The following is a 21135-nucleotide window of genomic DNA, read 5'->3' on the forward strand; positions in this document are numbered from 1 at the left end:
GCATATTTCTGACAACAGTTCAGGCACCTATTGCTTCAGGCTTTAATCCTCTTCTTATCTGACTTCTGACTCAAATGCAACCTTTTTTTAAAGTCAGGGTCACGGTCACCTTAACCAGCCACTCTGTTATTATTGGAGCAATCATACCCACTGCCATAACCCCATCTGACAAAACCTTGTTATAGGGCTTGAAGAGATTCATTAGAAAGAAAAAATCCAACCATAACTTCTCCCCCTCCTCACAAAGTTTTAAAATAATTTTTACACCCTAAAACATCTCACAAGGATATCTGCTACTGCTCTTTATGGAAACTCTTTTAGCAGTGTCGCTCCAGAAAGTTTTGTTTTTTTTAATCGCTGGCCTGTCCCGTATTTACTTCCATCCTACAGCATTTCATTGAAAACATACAAAAATGATGTTTTTGCAAAGCAATTCATTTATGTGTTTGATACTGATTGAACACACATACACAAGTTTGTTTTTTTTATTCACACTTTTATTACAAAAAAACGTTACAAAACTAGATCAAAACTAAGAGCACTTAGGAATGCCTACAGGTGACCATAACTTAAATACATAAATACAGATGTGTGCAAAAGGCCCCGGGACCAGGGTGGAGCTCTGACACAGGAGAACACAGCTGCACTGATGCGAGTGGCTATACGTCAAGCTTCGACCGACGCAGGGCGGCGAGGCCGACCCGCTGCTGCAGGTACCGTTGCAAAAAAAAAAATCAAGACCCCATACGGAGAGACTCAACTTAGAAAACCAAAAATAACAACAAAAAAACTAATTTCACTGAATTTTTCTTTGTGGAATGGTGGGGGAAAAAAATCAAACATTTGTCCGGGTGCATGCGTCACAGCGTCACAAAAGCTCCGAGATGGCTTCTGACGATTTTTTCCTTCTTGTCCGCTAATCCTCCTGACAAGAGCCTGGAGGAGAGAATGTGGAGAGAGTTACGACAGCATGAACACGAATGGAAAAGGAGCAGAGAAAAAAAAAAGAAAAAGATGTCAGATTTTTAACGTGCTGTTCAAGATGAAACAGAATCTGGTGCCGTTCCAGAGTGAGGATCCTTCCCGCCTCTAGAGGCGTTTGAACGAACGAGGAGCCTTCAAGGTTGGAGTTTTGTAATTATTTTTTTTATTTTTTTTTTTAAAAGCATTAAAAACTGTTATTTGGATAGCCTCAGGCTGATTGTTGGAAATATCTGCGGCATTTATAATTCGATGCTAATTTTTTTATCTCTCCAGATGAGATTTTCTTGGCCAGGAAACTCGTCTGGAGACGCTTTACTCCACTCTTTCTTAATTAGATTATAATTTAAGAGCAAATATATCACTTTGTTTGTGTCTTTTGTTTTATATTTAAGCTATCATTACACAGCCAGGGACATTATGATGTTACACGCTAAAGATTTAATCATGTTATTTCATTTTATTAATAATAATACATTTATTAACTGTATTACATTATAGACAGTCGTCTTATCTGCACTTTTAGCTGCTATCTGGAGCTCTTCTTTCATGGAAAATAACTTTCCCTGTAACTTTGGACTAAATCCAGTGATTTTTTTTTTTTTTAACTTCTTTTTATTTATTTATTTTTTTCCCCCTTCTTCTTCTGAGAGCAACAAGGAATCCAATGCCAAGCGCTCGGCTGCTCACATGTGCCGAGGCGCTCCTCCAGGAAGCCGATCTGCTCGCTGAGGGAGTCGATGCGGTCCAGCTGCCGGAAGGAGTGGGACAGTAGGGTGGTCTTCTCCGGGAAGCTGTCGTCCAGCGGCGGCGGGAAGATGCTGCTGAATGGCGCCAACACCAGCTGCAGCTTCTGCGGGAAGCGAAAGGTGAAAAGGTGCAAAGGTTTAATCAATCAATCAATCAATCAATCAAATTTTATTTGTATAGCACATTTCAGCAGCAAGGCATTTCAAAGTGCTTTACATCATTACAGACACAGAAACACAAAGCAACATAGAATCAACAATCAAAACACAGCATTAAGTCAAGTTCCATCAATAAATGTGTAATTGATTACGTTTCAAATACAATCCTAAACAGGTGGGGTTTTTAGTCGAGATTTAAAAGAAGTCAGTGTTTCAGCTGTTTTACAGTTTTCTGGAAGTTTGTTCCAAATTTGTGGTGCATAGATGTTGAATTCTGCTTCTCCTCGTTTGGTTTCGCCTTACAAGGTTTAGCTACCTTGTAAAGCGAAATAATGTTGTTTTGTTTCAGGGTAGGCTATTAGGAACAACAATAATTCAGGTGTTTTTTGTTCTTTTTTTTCCCCCCTACAACACAAGACCAAGAAAGGTTCCCGTGGAGCCAGGCCGGACGGGTGTGTGGGAGGGGGTCTCTATTTAACGCCAACACGTGTTCAGGAGTTCGCTCACTCGTCTACCTTTTCCAGCAGCTCCACTCTGTTCCTCAGGCTCTGGACCTCCTCTGTGACGTTCTCCGCCAGGCCGAAGCTTCCTCCTGGAAGGAGACACGCAGACAAACGCACACGCGTCACGATTTGTGGGCGACCGCGCATGAGCGGCCACGGAAGGAACGAGTGACTGAAACGCTTCAGACACCAAAAATAAGAATAATAATGGTTAAAAAAAAAAACAACAAAAAAAAAAACTGGATTGTGAAGCTGCAAAAGCAAACGTGTGAATTTAGGGCAAAGAAATCAATAACAAACGTCAGCGTGTTTTGTTGGGATTTTATGTGTCGGACCAACACAACTTAGTGGGAGTTTATGACGTGCAAGGAAAAGATACATCATATCCAACCTATTGTTTTGTTTTTTTTACAAATTAAAATCTAAAATCTGTACATTTTAGTTCACCTGGATATTTATCGACTGAATTTTCTGCCAGTCATTTTTGGTGCTGCCAGAGATTCTCCATTGGTTTTAAGGTCATTTAGGCCAATCTGACTGTCGCTACCGGCTTCCATCCAAAGTTTCAGGTTTAAAGCACTTTTGGGTCACAAAAGTGTTTTTTTTTTTTGTCTTTTATTGATAACAATAAATTTGCTACTTGCTTATTAAAGCCAAACATGTGGTTAATAAAAGACAATCACTTAAAAGTTATATTTTCCAGTTTGAGAAGAACATCTCTTGTTTGGGAGAATCAACCCCTAAAAAAACAAAAGTAAAATAAATCATTAGCTCTGTACCGTTCTTGGACTATACAAAATCTTTCCAAGGGCCACAAATAGAAAATAAAATGACTAACACAAACACCTTTTTTTTGTACTAATCTCTAACAAACTACCGACTCTTTCATAGAACAACTGCATTTACGCTGAACTTAAGTTACACACTTTTTCCACTAATAAAGCAACTTCTGGAGGTCATTTTGTTGCGCTGGACTGCACTTAGTGATTTCAGAGTGAGCAGGGTTCAATTCAAAGGTGACACTTTTATTCAAAATGATTATTTAAAACCACTTTTTTTTTTCTCTCCCCTTCAACTTCACCATTATTCACAACTTTCTGTGAACAAGAAGTGAAAAATGCTTTTTTTTTTTTTTTTTTTGCAAGGCAGTGAAGCCATGGGAACAGCCAGCGGGGGGGGGGGGGGGGGGGGGGGGGGGACACACGAAATGACCAGAAATAGACGAGGAAAACGCTCAAACCCTCCTGTGAATCGGTAGCGTCTGGCTCAGAGCCCCTCGAAGGGGGGAATGTTCCTTCCAGAGACGGGGACTCTGACCAGGATGCGGATTTAAGAACAACCCTCCCACCACCACCACCACCACCCGGCCTCTCCTTCCACTTCTCTGGTTGCACCTCCGCAGACAGACGGGGAGATGTTCAATCTCTCCCAGATGTGGTCCACACTGGAGTGGAATAAGCTAAGGAGGAGGTGCAAAAGGGAAAAGATTGGGAGACGAGGGGGTGAGGGGAGGGGAACAAACTGAGGTGCATGACCCCCAGCAGACAGAGTTGATGGAGCTGGAATGAGAACACAAGCCCCGGCCAAGAACAGAGTGGAAGAAAAAAAAATTAAAAAAGGCGGGAGGCTGAAAAGCTTAGACGCGATCCAATGCATCTTGGCAGAGCGAGAGTCGGCTCCCCGAGACTCTGTTTACACTCGTGATCTCCATCAACATCCCTCCGACATGTGTATATGAGCAGATAATAGAAAGACGTCTCTCGAGCGAAACGGCTCGCAGAAGCCCGTCTGCAGGCACGCGCTCGCAAAAACCCCCCCCCCAAAAAATAAAAATAAAATCCCTAAATTCTCTGTCATGTTTTCCGCTCTTCTGTGCGTTTCTCGCCGACTCAGCCGATCCATCACGGTCGCCTTCGGAGCTTGTGGTCAGTTTCCAGGAGAAACTCTGATAGATGGAGGGGAGTTTGGAGGAAGAGGAGGAGGAGGAAGGCCTGGGAGATTTGGCAATCTCTCGTTTATGCACAGATATTTCTTTTACTCTGAGTGCAGGATATAGCATCCCCCCCCCCCCCCCCCCCCCCCCCCCAATCGTCCAAATCTCCCCCTTTTGATTTCACAGTTAGGTGACTCACCAAAAAAAGAAAAGAGAGAAAGAAAAAAATCCCCCAGGCTGGAAAGAGTTGAAGAAATCAGGAAGAGCTACGTCTACTTCAATTTTTTATTTTTTATTTTTGTTGTTGTTGCACAATTTCCCAAAAGAGCAATAACGCGGACTCGGAATGGGACTTGAAAGGAAAATCTTGGGGTCAAGAACATTTGGAGACATAAAGCAGAGTCAGAGGCGGGGGCGGTTGTGTATTGTTTTGAGGCTACATTGCCTAGCAAAAGACTTGGAACTTTTTCACATTTTTGTCACGATAAAAAAAAAACACACAAACTGACATGTACTTTACTGAGATTTTATGCGAGCCACCAACACAAACCGGAGCACAGCTGCGATGTGGAAATGCTTTCCAGTTGGTTTTCCAGACATAGTTTATCTATAGAAGTGTGACATTAGGGGCGTGCCGTGGTGGCGGAGGGGTTAGCGCGACCCACATTCAGAGGCAACGTGGCCTCGACGCGGCTGTCGAGGGTTCGACTCAAAAGCAAGATTTTTTTTACTGACGCAAATCATGGCACACTTATAGGTAGATCTTTACGCTCCACTTTGTTTCTGAAACGATGTACAATAATTTCAGAATTTTCAAGTACTTGACTAGTGTTTATATTTAGAAAAATCCAAAAATATTAGTACAGCTTACCTGATTTGGGCCAGTGAGTTTTAAGCAAAGCACAACATTTTCAAAACATGCATTAGGTTATATATATATGTATATATATATTTTGGGCCCTTGTAAGTTCTTTCTAAAGTCTTTCTAAATACTCCTAATAAAACTGCTGCACCTTTCCATTGTCTTTAGAAGTCACCTCGGTTAAGGCTGAAGTATGTTCATGTGTAAGACTGGTCCAGTCAAAGTCCAGACTTTAACCTGTTTGAGAATTTGTTGGAAAACTTGAATATTGATCTTAACAGAAGAAGCTTGCAGCTGTAACTGCAGGTAAAGGTGGTTCTGACTGACAACAACAACAAAAAAATGACGGCATATTTTAGATTTTTGAATTAAGTTTTTTTTTGGTAAAGATTTTTGAAAACCACACATAATTTTCCTTCCACTATATAATTGTGCTCCACTCTGTGTTGGTCTGTCACATAAAACCCCAATAAAGCACACTTCAGTTTGCAAAATTAACGTGAGGAACTGAAAAACGAGAAGAATGCACAAATACTTTAAAGGCTTTTGCCTGCAAAGAGATAAAAATCTAACATTTCTAATGGAGAACTAATGGAGTGTGTGAGGTGAAAACATGTGTGCATTAGCTCGGGAGCCGGATTAAATGCAGATGTTTACTTCAGCGACGGGACATGCAGTCATTATCAAAGTCCAAATGATCCCAGTCTCACCGCATGGAGCCAGCCGCGCATAACATCAGTCTGGAGTCGGCACCAGTCGCAGTGCATTATTACTCACGGTACGAGTTGAGAGTGGCATAGCGCGTACCAAAAGTAATAATGGACCGCGAAGCTGGTCATGTTTTCTTCCACCGTCCTGCTGCAGAACATGAAAATATGCAGTTCGCGGCGCTCGTTTACCCGCGTCGGCGTGGCCACCCACTGCTGCCCGGCTGCCCTGGGTGGGTGTCGGAGACGGAGGTGGAAGCTGGTGACAGGACCGTCCGTCTCCCGCAAGCGTGAAGCCGTCTCTGCAGGCGCATCTGTAGCTCCCAGCTGTGTTCACGCACAGCTGGGCGCACGGCTGCCGCCCGCCGCACTCGTCCGCATCTGACAGCCGGGAAAAAAAGGAATAAAAAAGAAGAAGAAGAAGGAAAGAAAGAAAGTAAGTCCTGAGTATGCATATGGATTTAAGTACAGCTCCTCAGGTGAATCTGAATGTGATCTCTGCATACCCGTTTGGCACCGGTGTCCCGTCCAGCCGGGGGGGCACGCGCACTTATTGGGTTTCAAACAGGTGCCACCATTAGCACAGGGTTCTGCACACAGAGCTGGGGAGCACATCCGAACATATTCATTAAAAAAAACAAAAACACAACTGATTCGTGATTATTACTTTAAATCGACTCGGCAAACAATATTGTGGTGAAATGAATGTGTTTTCTTTCCGTTATGAGCCAAATTGGTTGGCATAAAACTGGATCAGCCAGAGGGACACGAAACGTGGCATCGCATGAAAATGGCCCGTTAAAGTGAAGAAATCTAATGCGGACCTGTTTACGTTTTTGTTTTCGTTCAGCAAACTGTGAATCAAGACAAGAAAAAATTCAGAGTTCTGTATAGGAAATTAAACCTTATAATCATATTTATTATAACATTGCAATCTACAGTATATTTTCTTGTGAATACTATGTGAACCGTTACACCATCCTCATGTTTGCATTGTACTGTACACTGTATTTACACAAAAAAGGTTGTTTTCATTTTGTAGAATAGAGACGGTGCGCCACCAATTGTCTTCCTGTGTGAAACACATCTAGAACACGGAACATGTTTCTGGTTAGAGTAACTGCATAATGGAAAATAATAACAATAATAATAATCGTGTATAAAAATATAAATCTAAAATAACATTTTACTGCAGTGAAGCAGCAGTGTGTTCTGATGTTGGGGACCACAGCTGTCTGAGAAGAACTAACATCTGCAAACGCAAGAGATCCCCTTTTAAAAGACGCCTGTAATTGCCTGTTTTAATAGTTCACACAACAAATATACTTTAACATATATTAAAGTATACAGTATATATACTTTAATATATACATTAAATATTATTGTAGTGCTAAGACGTGGAAATCGTCTTAGCACCAGCTGATATAAAGATACAGACTGTTGTTCTGACCAGAACCTTTTGAATATCCAATTTTCAGAAGCGGTTTCGCACAGGAAGATCTTTGGTGGTGCACCGCCTCCGTTCTCCATTTCCTGTGTAAACACTCATCAGGTTGTTGGTAAATACCTACCCAATGCAAATCTAACTATACATATAGTTTTGGTAATATTTTCTTTTTGAAATAGAAGTTGCTAAAAGTTGCTAAAAGTCTCTGCTGTCTTGGCCCGTTTCAGGCTACTTGTCAGCTAAAGCCTTCAGGACCAGCTAATCTGGAGGTAGGCTAAATAAAGATGGCAGCAGAGTTCAACCATTAAACACAGCCTCGATTAAAACCGTCTTTCACCTTGGTTGCAGCTGTGTGAGTGAAATCTCCGCCAACCGGGGCAGCAGTCTGGGTAGAAATGCGAGGCCGACGCTATCCTGCTCACCTGCCGGTAAGCTAACGAGTACGTTGTTCTGTGAAGACAAGCGAAATCCCAGAGGTTACGGATCATTTGAGGTGCAGCAGAGCCTACTCTGTGATGAGACTGTGTGACCATAGGTGAGTTTTAGTAACTTGGTGGAACAGTCAAGCCACGGGTTCAGAAGAGAAGAGGCTGGCAGCAGTCAGATCTATAATCAGCTATTTTGGCTGCAGCCTGCTGAGAACCCGGTGTGTTTAGCTCGCCAGAGAAGGGGGTGGGAGGGAATTAAGAGCAATAAATTGAGGCTAAAACTAGAGACTGGAGACATGTTTGCATGAGGACCCAAGAAAACAGACCAAAAGCGAAAGTGAGCTTTGGTGAGAGAAAAGCTAACAGGGATTAAAAAAACGTGGAGAAGGTAAACTGGGAGGGTGCTAGCGTGGAGTCCAAGATAAACAAAGCACTGGTCTCTGCGGGCAGGCAGCTCATTTCCTGTCGTTACACAAAGTGCTCGATATTTAGATTCCACTCAAACTATGTGCCATCGTGACCCACTGCTGTGTGCAGTTACGGTTTGTGAGCATGGGTGTCCTTTTGTGAAAGAAAGTGAAGATGTGTTGCTCCGTCTCTATACTTAGCCACGTCAGATGTTATTTACGTGTGCAGATGCCTTGATTAAAACTCTGTTTTGACAGCGCTGTGACCGGGTGAAGATTTTTTATTTTTTTCCCCCCCTCATTGTTACAGAGGTGCACCTAAATTTGGACCAGGAGGGGCCATGGCCCCCTCTTGAAAAATGTTGGCCAACCTTCAGGACCCCACCGCCCCCCTCAGAGAATCCTGTTTGTTTAGTAGAAAGGCATACAGAGTCATCTTCTTCAGTTGAATTGAACTGAAGAATTTATTTCAGACATTCCACCAAGAAAAAAAAATAATGAAAAATAAAAGTAGCACTTCCATATTCCCAAACACTCTATTACCAGCCATACATACACAATTGCATGCAAATACGTTGCTTATTTTGGTGACTATGTCTGAAAAGACATGAATGTAAAACCCAAACAAACAAGTACAAAATGAATACATACATTTTTTTTTTTATTCTCTGCCCCACTAAAATTTTAACTGACCTGGTCTGCCCCCCTCCATCTCCGGCCCTCTATGTTTTCTGCCATTTTCAAGCTTTGTGTGAGTACTAAGAAAAACAAAAGAAAACAAAAGTCTGAGCGTCTTACTTGTATGTGCTGCAGAGGCGATGGCCTTGACACAGGGTGATGTAGGGCTTGTGCACCGGCTGGGCGTAGGACTCTGTTGCCAGGATGACATTGTGTCGGAGGTCGCCGCTGCACGCCCTCCTTCTGGAAAGCAGACAAAAGAAATGACACGTTAAAGCCAACTTTCTTGCCTATTTACCTTTCTCTTCAGCCAGCTTAGTGGCAGTGTGCAGCAACAGGCGAGTGCTGTACGACAGCAGGAAAAAAACGTCCTCATCTCATACGGGCTTAAAATGGATACTTTCGACATGTTTTCTTACCTCGATATCAGTATCGGTGTCTATTTAAAACCCCCCGACTTGTACAATTGCTCCTGATTGTGCCCTGGTTAAAAGCTGACCTTTGACCTGCCTGTCTGCGCTCAACCCTTCGTTGAGTTTATTTTTGTCCACCCCCACCCCACCCAAATCAGCTCTAAAAAGGACAGCAAATCTACTCTCTTCTTAATCGCCTGATCTTTGGCCCCTGGGAGACTGACCACCTGAATGTTTGCAATTTGGGAACATCCCAAATGACAAGCGGTGATAAACGCAGACAGAGAGTTACGAGTGCCGTTACCCATGATGCCCGAAGAACTGGGGAGTGCCCATCACATGGAGGAAGAGGAGGGCGGAGGAGAGGAGCAGCTCTTGGTACATCTTCTTCCTCTTTCCCACGTTTCCCTCGCCGGGGCTCTCACACTCTTTCTTGGAGGGAAGAGGAGGATGACGGAGGAAGTCTGCGACGGCCCCAGCTACCTGTGTAAAAAGAAAAAAAAAGACATTTTAGATCACGGCATGTTAAACATGACATTTCCTTCTGCACAATCTGGATGGGAAATTGGGGAAAAAGTTCAGCGGAGAGAAAAACGGCTTCATTCCTGCGAAGCCACAGGTCATCTTTATCCGCAGACTCGAAGAGGGACGGGACTAATTTCAGCGCGCGTCAGCTGCGTCGTGTCTCAGAGAGCCGGACCGGCTTCAGAGCAGAACACTAGCCTTTAAATCAGTGCAGACAGCAGTGGGAATCTGTGTAAGCTTGTCATTTAGCATTGGATAAGGAGGAGGGGAGGGGGAAAAAAAGGTGAGGAAGAGCAGCTTTTAGACGCTAAAACTCAAGGGCAGGAAGTCGTCAAGTGAGATCAAGTGAAGAGCGGATTGTAGAAGAGTTATTGATGTGTGTTGAGAACCAGTGGGAGAAGAAAAGCGTGTTTTAGTTGAGGATGCTTCTCTGTCGTGGTGGGGGTAGGTTAAATAGGAGGTATGGAAGGCTTGGTGTGCCAAAAAAATTCAAAAAAATCAGGATGCAATTGTTTTTAAAAAACTGTAGCAAAAACTGATACAAAATAATAGTAATAAATTACTACTAGGAAACAAAATACATTAATTAGAATATTTTACAAAATGAATGGAGACACACCTAGTTTTTTCTTATGTGTTTTGTGATGTCTGTTTTGCATTTTTGTGTGTGTGTGAATTTCCATTTGTGCTGCTTTTCTGTGTTTTTTATGCTCTTCAGTTGAAAATTGTCAGCAACTTCATGTTTTTAATTCAGCTTGTTTTGGGGGAAAAAAGTGACAAAATCTAGTTTTGGATTTCATTTTCAGGTCATTTTCTTTAATCAAATGTTCAAAAATCTCACTTTGTTCTGTTTTTATAGTTATTTTTCACTTTTTATTTTATAACATTTTTTTTATTTTAGTGATAGCTCATAATAATTTTACAAATAGCAAGGAAAACTTGTATAGTTTTGAGAGTCATACATGCAAAGTCTTAATTTATAATCTTTTTTTTCTTTTTATAAATGAACTTACTTTTAACACAATATCAAATTTGGCAAATGATGTAGAATAAAGAATGCACACAAAAAAAACAACACCCAATATGGATACACAGGAAGTGCTCTCAACTAAAGGCCCCCCCTCTACTGTACCCCTGTTTAGGACCTCATAAAAGCTTGGACCGGCCCTGCCCACACCTTCTCTGACTCTAAGAAGATCCAGGCAGGAGAGACAAACACCTCTCACACAGATTACTACATACTGCACAAGATTACAAAAAAAAGAGGAAAAAAACCCCAGATCACCTGTGAAACCCAGCTGACCTGGGAACAGCTTCCGCCAGCCTATGGGTCGAGTTTTAACACAGATACTAAACCCCTGGGAAATCTCTCCCAGCACATTAAAGCCTTCCGAGTGCAATTGCAGGTTATAACACAGTGCAGCCTGTCGGAGAAGCGGAGTTATCTTGAAGGCGACGGTAATCCTCGGATGACAGCATGCGTGTCTGTGTGACCCCTCCCCGCTGGCCACGGGCCCAGAGATCCGTCGTAAAGCCTGTGTTCATTCATAAACCACAGCGGGCCAGCAGAGGGGCCTACTTTGAAACGACCAGTGCATGTGAGTTTTGCGTGTGTGTCTGCACACAAGAAGGGAGAAATTTACAGCGGGAGGCGGAATGCAAAAAAGAGTGGAACAGTAAACCATTTCACAAGTGCATTTCATTTAAAACGATTCATGATAAACATCACGTGTTTGAGACAAACAGAGAATCGGAGCATGGCCCAAAGTTCTACGGGGCTCTAAGGAGAATTTGATGAGGGGATTCACTTCCAGTTAAGAGTCCACAAGCAACACAACTCATTTACATCATTCATGCTGGACAACCTGTTGTGGGGCTAACTAGTGAGCATATAAACGTCTTAAATGAGCTATACATCAGCTTGGTTTTGTTTGACAACCGCATAGTCATTCCATATTACTTATGTATAAAGCAGACCTTGGATTCCATATAAATTTATGAAATCTGTATCTGTTTGTTTTTCCAAAAATGTCACATCCAATAGTGAACGCCTCTGATCTGAAGATTAAATTTGAGAAACATTAGACACAGATGCCACAGTGCTAATTTATTTTTAGCAAATTTGTCAAACTGTGAATAAACAGAGTTGTTTATCACTGGCGGGTTTTGATTACTGGGAAATATGGCTCTCTGCCCAGGACGCCCTTCCACCAGTGGGTGGCAAAAGGCAAAAGAACCCAAGAGGAAAGAAAAGGGAAGTAAAAGTCATTGTGACCACATTTTTATTTGCTTATTTGAATGACGGGTCAGTACAACCCTTGTGTGGTGCACAGTGTAAGCACTGTAACAAAGATGTTTGGCAGTAAACGAAAGGGATTTTTTTTTGTTGTTGCTGCTGCAATCTTTCATCTCTTTTGGTCAAATTTAAAACGGAAAATAACAAACTGATCAAATATTTTTCAAAACGCAATTTGAAAGTCATAAAACGATATTCTGTTCGAGAAAACTGCTCCCCCACCCCCTACTTTTTGTCTCAAAATAACCTTAGAAGCAGACAAGAGTGTAAACCAAGGTCAAAAACAGACTTAGTAATTCTAAACTGATGGGTTATTCCCCAAAATAACAAAAATAATATATAATATTAAAACTCAAACAAACTCCAAGCAATTCGGTTGTATTGTTCACATCTGCCACCGGGTGGTGCTGTTTCACAACATCAATGTTAAGATACGAGCGCCAAGACCCACGTCCATCATTTCTACGCTTCCCCGTAACATTAACCCGCACCTTGAAGTGACGCTAAAGATTCTTAGAAATAAAACTGAGCGGACAGAGAAAGGGGGTATGTCCCTTTAGGCGAAAAACACAGATGCTGCGGACGAACACACACAGACTAAGGACGTGCACGGATAGGGAAACAAATCAACTACAAACCGTTCAGCAAAAAACAATCAGCCTTCCCACAGTCTGTCCAGTCAAAACACAGTCCTTCAGTGACGACGACTGAAACCAAACTGGCTTCTGTAAAACCGCTCTACTTGTTCAGGTGAAAGTCCGGGGATAACGCTCCGCCAGCAGTCAGGTTTCTCCCGGAGCTCAGACTGTCAGAGAGGAGCGCATGGGGGGGTGATGGGAGGACCTCCTCCCACTCCTCCAGCTGGGTGTCCCGCTGCGATTTGGAGGGGATCCGCGGTGACGTCACGCCACACGCTGTGCTAACTTTTTTTTTATTTTATTTTTTCCTCCCTTTCCCTCTTGTCGTTCAGAACCCACTGTTAAAACTTCACAAGCTGACGACAGGCAGCTGGTTAGTAGAGAAGAGCCAGTCAGTCGCTTTCAGGCTGAGACTTAATTGACTGAGTGACGTAATATTGACCAAAAGATCAAAGATGTCTTCATGTGTTTGTCTCAATTGCGAAACACTTGCGAAATAAAGCTATTTTTATTCATTTTATTAGGAATAATCATTTTTAATCTCCTAAAATAAATAATAAAAGAGTTAAACTAAATAAATTCATAAAAACAGACAATGGTATAATTTTTTTGATATGTGCGTCTTAAAAATAATTAGCTAGCTTAGCTGATTATTAAACTAGCTAAACTAGCCCTTAGCTAGTTTAATAATTGGAATGCCATACCTAATAAAAAATACGTCCCTATAGTTGTGCAATTCGTAATTTGTTTTGTTTTAATCTTCCAAATGTTTCCCTTACATCTTAAAGAAGTTTATGTTATTTCATTATTTATTTTATTAAAATATCTCGGTGTCCTGTGTTATTTTAACTCCCAGTCTCACCCAGCAGTCAGTGGACATGGCCAACATGTTTAGGATCTAATTGACAGCAGAAATAATAAACTTTGAGTTTTTTTTTTTTTTTATGTCTGATGCATTCAAGTTTAATTTCATTTAGGTATTTTATAAAGCCTTGACGGCTTGTTTATTTATTAAGTACATTTATGAAAATTTGTTTAAAATATTACACGTGTGAATAGTTATTATTAACTACACATTTACAAATAAATAAATGTTTTTATCATTAACTTACCGGACTAAGACACTTTTGGTCTTGGATGATATATTTACATCGAAGACCATATATGCTTATGCAATATTGACTTTATGACCTCGTTATGCTGTGCAAATGCAAAACTTTGCATGGGAAGCAATTTAATTCCTACTGACAATTATCCGAAAAGACAAGAAAACAATTATTCTGTTGGTTCTCCAATAGGAGTTATAGTTTCTATTGAAGGAACTGCAAGATCATTTCCATTGATGCCTTGAAGCACACACCCCTAACCTTTATCTGCTTTTTATTGAACTCAAAGAAGTGCGTGAAATCCCATGTCGTTTGCAGATGCGTTTATAGGTTTTAAGATGCTTTTTTGTGTTTTAGCTTTGATGCATCCAATGAACGGGAATAATGTCTGATTCTTCAGTATTTGACTAAATCAGAGTTACTTTTAACACTGTGAAAACGAAAAACCTGTAATACTTTTGAAAATGAACGTCCACGACAGACTAATGCAAAAAGAACATTGTTAGAATGCAGGTGTGTGAGCTGTGTGCTGATCTTACCCAGGCAGTATGTGTTCACCGGGTGTGTGTGCGCGCGCAGGCTGACAGGCGGCCCCGGGCGCGAGCCGCCGGACCCGTGGCTCAGAGGACCTCCTCATGCTCCCAGTTTCTTTTTATGGCTTGACTTTCGTTGGGCTCTGAAAATGCAGATTTTGTTTTTTTTTCTTAAACCCACCCCTGCGACCAATTTGAGGTGCTCCTTGCGAGCCGGCTGGCGACAAATGAAATGTCTTTGGGCGTGTTTCAGTTGCTTTTATGCTGAGCTTCCTGTGGAACGCAGGAATTGGACGGACAATCCCCAAACCGGACTTCCTGTGAGTGTTTGCCGCTGATAAAAGCCTTCTCCTGCACAAACACTCTCCATCCTGCTGGAATCTGATTTTGAAGCACTTTTCGGACTCCCATTGTGGAGCACCGCAATCTTGAAGGGGGCAAAGTGCCCTCAGCCTCCTCACCTCTTGCCGTTGTGCTGCCTTGGCAGCTCAGCAGAAAGCAGCTGTTACTCGTAGCGATTTATTGAGCCAGGTCGCTCTATGCCACTCCGCCGAAGGCTGGGTGGCTCACACAAGCTCATGTTTACAACCATTTGAGATCAAATCTGGGAAATTGCAGCTTGAAGCCAAAGAGCGGCACGATAAGGAGTTTCTTTTCCCTTCCCTTCCATTCTGTGCTCCAGTGCAAACCTCTTTAATCCTTGAAGTCGCCTATAGTTTGAAGAACAGCAAAAACATTAAAAGGTCGGTGCAGCGCAAGCCGAAACGTTATGGTAGATGTATAAGATTTCCCACATGTAAAAAAAAACCCTGAATATTTTAAGTAACAATTTAGCAAAAAGACTCCTGGAACTCTTTTCCAGAAGCCTTGACGTGACTTGGTTTTTGTTGGTGTTTCATAAGTAAAGGCCCATAAAATAAAATTAAAGGAAAAAGAAAAAAAAAAAAAGATCCAAAATCGGTTCTCTGACTCGTCAGGACAAGAAAAAAAGAAATGGCCCTCTGTTCCTCTAAGAAGCGGCCTCTCCCTGTATGAAGATTAAAATAACCGGTGCCCCCAACACAGCAGGATGAAGCCATATGAAGGCTGCGAAAGATTTTCAGGAGCCCGTTTCCTCTGTTTGTGTTGCAATTAAGGAATGGAAGCTTGAGTAATGGTAAAGGTTGGGGTAAATTCAGGAAGACCAAGAGCTGTTTCGGGATTTCATAAAAGAAAAAGAAAATAGTCGAAATTTTGATTATCTGGTGCTCAAAAGAATTATGGGAACAAGCCACTGTAGATGGATGAATTTAATTGAAATCACTATGAAAAAAAGCAGTACAAAGTAACAAAGTATGGCGCTATTACAGATTAGCATTTTTTTTTTTCTTCCAGCATGGTGGGGGTGGATGGTCATGGTTGGAGCACGAAAAAATATCCACAAATTCAGAAATCAGAACTAAAACAGTTTCTTCAAAATGGCTTAAAATGAAACCAAGACAAATGGTTAATATGGAAACACTTTAGGTAACGTCCACCAAATGACAATAGAAAGCCAAAAGGGCAAAAAGTGTGAACAAGCAGCCATTCTTTGACGCCAGGTGAATTGTTTTCTTGTGCTGGAGACGATCAAAGGCATTAATTAAACTTCGCGTGCCATTGGAAGAGTCTGTCAGCGTCGGTGTTTTCACATTTTGTCACTTTGTGACACCAAACATCTATGCAGTTTAATTCGTCTGGTTTGAATACGAAAGAAGATCATCACAAAGCAGCACATATGTTGTCAACTTGAAAGAAAACAATAGAGGGCTCCTACCTAAAATGTTTTGATCTGAAAAATATTGTGTGCAGATGGCCTCCCCTGTACTCTAATACCCCTAACTAAAAAAAAAAACAACCAAAAAAACAATGCAACCCAACACATTTAGAGGCTACCTACATGGAATCAAGATGTGTGTCATTTATTTTCAGATGCTTTGTGGAGTTCTTCACAGCAGGGAGATCATGGATAGTTTTTTTTTTTTTTTTTTTGGTCAGAGTGAGGTAAAAGAAAATATATATATATATATATATATATATGTAATCTTAAACTGATCATCCAAACATGGAAACATGGTGACGGCAGTATCATGCCATTGGGAAGTCTTTCTTGAGAAAAGTTTAAATAAGTTTTGTAAAACCGAATGGCCTTTAAAGGATTTAATGGAATCTGAAAGACAATTACTACAGGATTTCTGGTTAGTTTCTGCTTGTCCAAACGACGTCTTATGCAGGCCTTTCTTGCGGCCCCAGAGCTGCATTCGGACAGGCCCTACAGCCCTGTTTAGGGGTGCAGCTGTCAGAGTGTGTGAATAGAGACAAATGCCGCTCCTCCTCTGCCTTTACCCAGACTGAGAGATGTCAGACAACAAGGACGCGTTTGTCATTCTGACTATGTGGCGAACTGATCTTGGTATGCGTGCCGAAACAACTTTTATATGTATGGCATCATCCGGGACGCTTCACAGTGTGTGCAATCTGGCAACTTTTTATTTTATTTTACTTTTTTAAAACTTTTTTTGTATTTTCCTTTTTAGTTTTCCTTATAAAACTAAAAAGTTTTATAACTTTGTGAACTTCTAGCAATCTTAGAAGTTCACAAAGAGCAAGAATAATAGAAATCTCATAAACGATGGTCTGTGATCAACTACATACAGCATGGAGCAGACGTTTCAAACCATAATACGTTTGAAAAAGGGAATGTTTTAATAATTAAAGAGTTCATAAAACAGTTTAAAAATACCAGTGATGTAGGATATATGAATTATGTAACCAAAAGTTTAACAGAAACAAAAAAAAATACTGTAATTCTTTGCAGTTTGCTCAGTATTCAGAAATATTTGACCTATTTTTGCCTGTATTTTCTTTTTTTTCTGTATTTTTTGTTATATTTCTCTATTCCTATATTTTCTTTCCTTTACATTTTCAGTTTTTACTTGTATTTTCGTTTTCTTCTCTTTTCCTATCTTTTTATTTTTCTGTATTTTTCCTCATATTTTCCTTTTTTCTTGTAATTTTTTTCTGTTATATTTCTCTAATGTTTTCTTTTTTTCCTTTACATTTTCATTTTTTTACTTGTATTCTTTTTTCTTCAGTTATTTTTTCTTCTTCTTTTCTGTCTTATTTTGTTACGTTGATCTGCACACTGAGTTCCCCTTTTCGGGATAAATAAAGTCGTTTATTTGATTCCATCTGATAACTTGAACTGCCTTTTTACCTGGATTATTGTTTAGAAACGACTAAAATACTGACTCAAGTATATGTTTTTTTGTTCTAAACTTAGTTTTACTGCTGACGGTTGTTTGGTCTTTTATTAGTGGGCCTACCATGACTGAATGCTCGATCTGGCACTCGCTGCGCACAAAGAGCTATTTTCTGAGCGATAACAAAGAGCCTACGTGCTGAGGCACCATGGGAACTTTCTACTTCAGGGATGCAGGTGAGCACACACCTTCCAGGGTTACGGCTCAGATGGGAGCTGTTAGACTGGAGGATGTGAAGCATCATGGGGGTTTTTTCAGAGTACGCTCCTCTTTACGTCCATTTTCTTAATGCAACAGCTTGTGTAACAAAGACCAAAAGTGGGAAGGGTGTGTTTCTTTAAAGAACTCTTTTCATTCTTTGAAATCAAGGCTTGGCCACGCAACAAGCTATGTTCTGCAGCTCCAAGCATTCCAGATTTGTCCCAGAGAAGACGCGGGATGGAAATGAGCCGAAGCCGAGCGGCGCTTCCTCTTTTGGAGGAAACAGGAAAAGACTGGACGAGCGAGATTTGGCAGGCTGCACCCTTGGAACAATAAAAATCTCACCCCGACAGGAAAAGGATCTGCGTCAAAGAGGACCTGACAGATTTTACTAAAGGGCAGTAGCTGTGACCCTGGATGGGGGCATGAACAGGAGGGTGCCCCGCAATAAATCTGGAGAAGGTAAAATATGCAAAATGTGCGGAACGGACAGATTGCAGTGTGGCTCTGCTGCACTTCGAAAATATGCGTTTGCTGACTGGCGATATCTTTATTTTTCAGTCTGGTTGTGCTGCACAAAAGCAACACAATAATCCAGTTCACCTCACTTAAGGGAGTAAATGCGATTCTGGGCATCATTTGCTAATTTAGATTTAGACTGGATTGCATGTTTAGCATCGTTGTCCTGCTGGAAGGTTTACGTCTTTTGCTTTCTTTAGAAAAACATCCCAGAGCATAGTGCTGCCTCCGCCATATGTTAGTTTTCTTTCAAGAATTGCTTTTATTCTTGCGCTTGTTCTACGCTTCACTTCGTACAGAGAGTCTGGAGCCTCAGCTTTGAGAAACCACTGCGTGATGGAGGTGTGGATTCAGTTGAAGTTTTACATGTAAAAGCTTTTAAAAGTTTGCCGTTTTACCCAATCCAACATTTTGTCGTTGGGTATGCATTTCGATGCTACAAAGCTCACCGGAAATTGTGAACACCCATCTTTCGCAACTTCTCTTTCTGGTCGCTGATTGGCCGGGTTGAAGTTCTGTTGCACAAATCGAAGTCTGCGGGAGAAATCCCAGACGGAGTTGTGAACAGAGATTAGAATCTCATGGAATTGCGTAGGAAGGCAAAACCCAGGCTAGTGGCAGACTGCAAACAGGACTTGCTTTGAGCTTTTTTTTTCCCTCCAATATCTTCATTCTTGCCTTTACCTGTTCTGTAAATCAGCCTGGCAGCTGATGCAGGAATCCGCAATATCTTCCCAACAATTACTTAATGGAGGTAAACTTCAAAGCTGCTAACAACTGGCTGCAATTCATTTGGGCAGCACAACTCACTGTCAGCAATGTTCCAATATTCTGCTCTACACTTTTCCTGTTATCACTAAAAAGTGAATTTTTTTTGTTGACAAACTCACGATCATAAGGCCAGTCGAACATATGAATTTCTATATTAACATCTTGAGTTTGTTGAATTAGAAGCGAAATGTGTTCAGGTAGAAGCTACAGGTTTTTTTTCCCCCCTCTCCCTGAGAGAATCAGAGCTCCAGCCTGTGTCTCTGCTCCGATTGTGAAGCGGAGCAGCCAAACAGGACATCCTGCCCTCCGAGCCCTGCCACCACCACCATGTCTTCCTCGAGCTGGAGCCGTCCACTCCTGTAGATCCATCCTGGAAATAACCAGAGCTGTCCCGGCGCTTCCTGTGCTCCGGCAGTCAGGATGTGGCTGAAAAGACGCAGCTTAATCTTGTCGACTTGGAACTGATTGCAACGTTCACCTGTGCTTTTCACAGCACTCAAAAGTCCGTACGGCATTAAAGATACAAACTCGTGGAGAACTCCAAGTGTCATTTTATCGCATTTTTTTAATGAAAAAAATATATATATATACAGTATATATATAAAATCTCTCCACGTTTCACACATTTTTTGCAGTCAAGCTCACATTTCCCTTTTATTTGCGCAGTTTTGTGTTTGTATATGAAATTGACAGTGGCAGCTTTTGATATGGGCTCTTTGCCTAGGGCGGCACAGCCTTGCGGGTGCTCCAATAAAGTTTTCTGTACTTTTGTAGATTTCCTATACCGTCTCCAAGTGTTGGGCACCGCAGAAGCATAAACATATTCCATGGCTAGTTAAATCTGCTATCTGATGTCCGTCGTCTGATTTGGAGTCTCAATAAAATGACTATCTCACAGTTTTTCATAGGGTCACTTTTACCTCAATACCTGACTGACTGGTCAAACTTGTACTGAATTATCCTGACAATTCATAGAGATTCTTCATCAATATCACAGTTTGTGGTTTTAAAAAAAAAAATCACACAAATCTTTGTGTGTTTTTTAGTTGTAAAAACACACAAAGATGGATTTTTAACAATTTAGCAGAACATCGGGAATTCCTCAATCTGTTGTTGAGTTGTCCAGAGTGCCACTCAAACAAGAACCACCACTGGCGGGAGGCGTGGGGGAGGACATGGCTCCTCATTGTATTTCTAATACAAACCCGATGAGCCTGTCTTTTGCAACCGCTGCCAGAAAAAAAAAAAACCGTCTTGATGATCTCCTTTTGTCTGAAGCCTCAAAAAAGAGGTCACTGCTCTTCAGTTTAGGCTTTGACCGTTCAAACAAAAATTCACCAGTTCACTTGGCTTTCTGAATGACATTCTGTTCCGTGATGACGTAAAAAAAAAAAAAAAGAAAATGCTAGTTTCTTCATGTCTTTCCTCAAGAAAGCTATTTCAGAATATTTAAGAGATTTTCTCACAAACTTGCTAAAGCATCAGAGAGACAGTTTGACCTTATTCAGTCTTGACAATAGTGTCACTGTTGGGAGGATTTAGGATTTGGTTCAGATTGAGCTTTTATTGACTTTTTTCACAAAATTTCTGCCAAGGTTTTGACATAAAAAGTAAAAAAAGATTCAGTTTGAAAAACATTTATACAGCTTTGATCCTGTGGACTTGTTTTTCTTTCACAAGCAATTAAAACTTATTGAAATAGATCACAACATAAACTGAAAAATTTAAATTATGTTTATTAAAATAGTAAGTGTTTAATAAACACCTAATATTTTAAGTAAGTTAGAAAAAAAAAAGCTAAAACACACATTACAATAAAACCCCAAACATTTCATTTTAAAGCTCTATCATCTGGGAAAAAAAGGATTTAGGGTTTTATAAAGATTCTGATATAAAAGTTTAGTGTTCAAGCTCAAGGACAAGAAGTTCAAAGGCATTAAGATTGAATGTTTCAATCTCAATGAAACTTTCTATGTACAGTAAACTTTGTTGGTGTGA

General features: G+C 41.0%; 1 protein-coding gene across 3 annotated transcripts; it reads right to left on the bottom strand.

Moving 5' to 3' along the window:
* Nucleotides 1-479: 479 nt before the first annotated feature.
* egfl7 (EGF-like-domain, multiple 7) lies at nt 480-14612 on the bottom strand. 3 transcript variants are annotated; one of them, XM_032570409.1, is made up of 9 exons: nt 14372-14611; nt 9572-9750; nt 8975-9097; nt 7679-7791; nt 6401-6496; nt 6087-6275; nt 2405-2481; nt 1672-1834; nt 480-936 (listed from the first exon to the last, which is right to left on the bottom strand). In XM_032570409.1, the coding sequence occupies exons 2-9, from the start codon at nt 9649-9651 to the stop codon at nt 917-919; spliced, it is 861 nt and encodes a 286-aa protein (XP_032426300.1). In that variant the 5' UTR covers nt 9652-9750; nt 14372-14611; the 3' UTR covers nt 480-916. The 3 variants fall into 3 exon arrangements, with proteins under 3 accessions (XP_032426300.1, XP_032426298.1, XP_032426299.1); XM_032570407.1 differs by having other exon boundaries at nt 480-1834; nt 14372-14612; XM_032570408.1 differs by lacking the exon at nt 14372-14611 and adding an exon at nt 12727-12884 and having other exon boundaries at nt 480-1834.
* Between the last annotated feature and the right edge of the window lie 6523 nt (nt 14613-21135).

Source organism: Xiphophorus hellerii, chromosome 8 (genome assembly GCF_003331165.1).
Source record: "Xiphophorus hellerii strain 12219 chromosome 8, Xiphophorus_hellerii-4.1, whole genome shotgun sequence".
NCBI classification, from domain to species: Eukaryota; Metazoa; Chordata; class Actinopteri; order Cyprinodontiformes; family Poeciliidae; genus Xiphophorus; species Xiphophorus hellerii.